Raw genomic sequence first — 2,590 nt, forward strand, 5'->3', positions numbered from 1 at the left:
TCAGTAAAAGTCGAAAATCCATTTTGAATAGTTTTGACAAAATCGAAAGATCGAAAAGTCGACTTTTTAGTCAAAGCCAAAAATCGAAAAGTCTAAAAATCGACTTTTTGGTAAGAGGCAAAAATCTAAAAGTCTTAAAGTCGACTTTTGCGATCGACTACGTATCCCTAGTTCAATCAATCCAGCCAGGAACAGAGAGGAATATCAATTGCTCTAGTGGCAAACCTATTGGCAATTTTTTCTTTTTCATTTTGTTATTTCAGACTTAAAAACAGGATCATCACAGTTCATTAGTCCTGATTTATATTAGGCGAGTTTACTTGCGGCAATTTTTATCGTTGTCTTTGGAACTTGCTTCATGCGTCTATACAAGGCAATTCGGTTGCAAACATATATTTTCTGAATTGAATTATTTTTTTCTGAAATGACACTGCAAACAAAATACACAAAACGAATTGCCAGAGAATTGTCGGTACGAGCAATTTTTTTCCATTTCTATTCCCCTTGCCCCTCTCTCCAGCAAACAAAGACTTGCGGCAAGAAAACTTGCCTAATCTAAATTGAGAATTATTAGCCGCATCTACCTTTAGACCAAAAATACGAAATCAAAAATATGTTATATGAAAATATGGCAACATTTTTAATTTGATTTTTCTCATTCCGTTATTGGCTCGAACAATCAGCTGTTGTTGACGAATCAGCGAATAGCCATAACAACCAAAAACATATCTTATTACGAATGAAGACAAAAGCCAAAAGTGCCAAAACACATCTTATTACGAATGTGGGAAGTGGCATAACTGCCAAATTCCTGGTCTTGTAGGTTGTGATTTCCCTTGGTTGTTGAATTGTCCGTGTCCCGCGTCTGGATAAAGGTGCCACAATGAGTTATTTTCATGAGCCATCCGAAGAGGTGGACAACGATGCTGGTATGCTGCTAAATTTAAGTCAAAAGTCCAGTATATTTGTGGGTAAGTAATCTATTGTCTCCACCTGCAACAACACACTTCTAAATTCCATTTTCTTTCTTATCATAGCTGATCAGACCCCCACTCCGACAAGATTAATAAAAAATTGTGAAGAAGTGGGTCTATTCGATGATTTACGTAATGTTAATCCCTTTGAGGAAACATTTAGGCGGGCATGTGAACAAAATACCCAACATCCAAGATCGACAAATCATACATTTCATGCCGAGGAGGAGTCTTTGCATACGCCACAGGTGTTTCCACAATTTGATGTGGCCGTTGAGGGTGGTATTAGTGCGGGAGAGGATTTGAGTAAGCATACATTAAATACACCCGTAGTGCTAGATGTTGCCACAGTGGATAATATGCTGGAAACTCCGGTAGCAGCAAAATCTAGCAAACCAGATGATACTACATCATCCAGTGGTCACAAATATCGGGCCATTGCAGAGAAGCCTGCGACGAGCAGCAGCAGTAGTCCTCAAAATAATAATAATGGAGCATTAACATTTCTACCATCCGCCGTGCAATTTATACAACCCCAGATGATAACAGTTACCTTTCCCACAACCACTGCGGCAAATATAACTACCACGGAAGCTGACAACCAAATCAGCAAATCCAATAAAAAATCACATCCATTAATATTGCCTAAGTTAAATACTTCAACTGCTACCAAAGATTCAACGTCTTCATCGGTGGTTACTTCAACGACATCAACACCACATCCCGAGCCGAGTAGTGCTAGTTTGACCCCAACATCACAACTGCCGATAAAAGAACGTCTGAAGGCCATTTTGAATCAATCGAGTAAATCAAAACCACCCGAATGGCCTAGTAATAAATGTTCTTCAACAATTACCCAACAGCGGACAGCGTCATCGTCTACATCATCTAATCGTAAACTTTCATACAAAGATGATACCATGGAGCGAAGGCGTGCGGCATCTACGCGCTACCGCCAGAAAATGAAGAAGCGTAACGCAGATCTACAAATGGAAAATGAAAAACTAAAACAAAGGGTGAAACAGTTAGAAGCACAGGTGGCGAAACTACAATCGACTGTTCTACAACCACTACAGGGTATGTTCCACATTTAATCCAAATGTTCAAAACATTGTACTAACAAATTTTCTTTGATTACTGTTGTTTTGTTTTTTAGCTCCAACAACTACCACAGATCTTGGTATTCCTGCTCAAATACAAATTCCTGCCTCTACCATACATTTGGTAATGAACATCCCTAAATTAGTGGTGCCTTATGGTAGCAATATTAGCAATACTCAAACAATTTTAAATAATCCTATTACTTATCGTATTGATAAAAATTAAACTACTAAGCTGGCTTAGTTGTTATATAAAATATATTATATCGAAGTGCCTTGTACAGTTTTTAAAATTTGTAAAAAAATATGTAGTTAGAATATATTTATTAAAGAAAATAAAAACAAATTGTTTAACTAATAAAGTTTATTAGTTTGAAAGGGTATGTGTTGCAGATGTCGGTAGATTTCGTATTTTCAGACAATCGTTCGACTATGTATTTTAAATTAATACGATTTGAAATATTGTATTAATGCATATGAATAAAAAAGCAAACAATTTTCTGTTTGTAACAATAA

The 2,590-nt window shown here is 36.6% G+C and overlaps 1 protein-coding gene across 1 annotated transcript; it reads left to right on the forward strand.

Annotated features, from left to right (window-relative positions):
* The first annotated feature begins 883 nt into the window (after positions 1 to 883).
* LOC133328449 (cyclic AMP-dependent transcription factor ATF-2-like) lies at positions 884 to 2,300 on the forward strand. Its single transcript, XM_061537017.1, has 3 exons — positions 884 to 971; positions 1,038 to 2,051; positions 2,131 to 2,300. The coding sequence occupies exons 1-3, from the start codon at positions 884 to 886 to the stop codon at positions 2,298 to 2,300; spliced, it is 1,272 nt and encodes a 423-aa protein (XP_061393001.1).
* The last annotated feature ends 290 nt before the right edge of the window (positions 2,301 to 2,590 follow it).

The sequence above is a fragment of the Musca vetustissima genome, unplaced genomic scaffold (genome assembly GCF_032173495.1).
Source record: "Musca vetustissima isolate MV318-11 ecotype Yass unplaced genomic scaffold, APGP_CSIRO_Mvet_v1 utg63295, whole genome shotgun sequence".
Taxonomy (NCBI): domain Eukaryota; kingdom Metazoa; phylum Arthropoda; class Insecta; order Diptera; family Muscidae; genus Musca; species Musca vetustissima.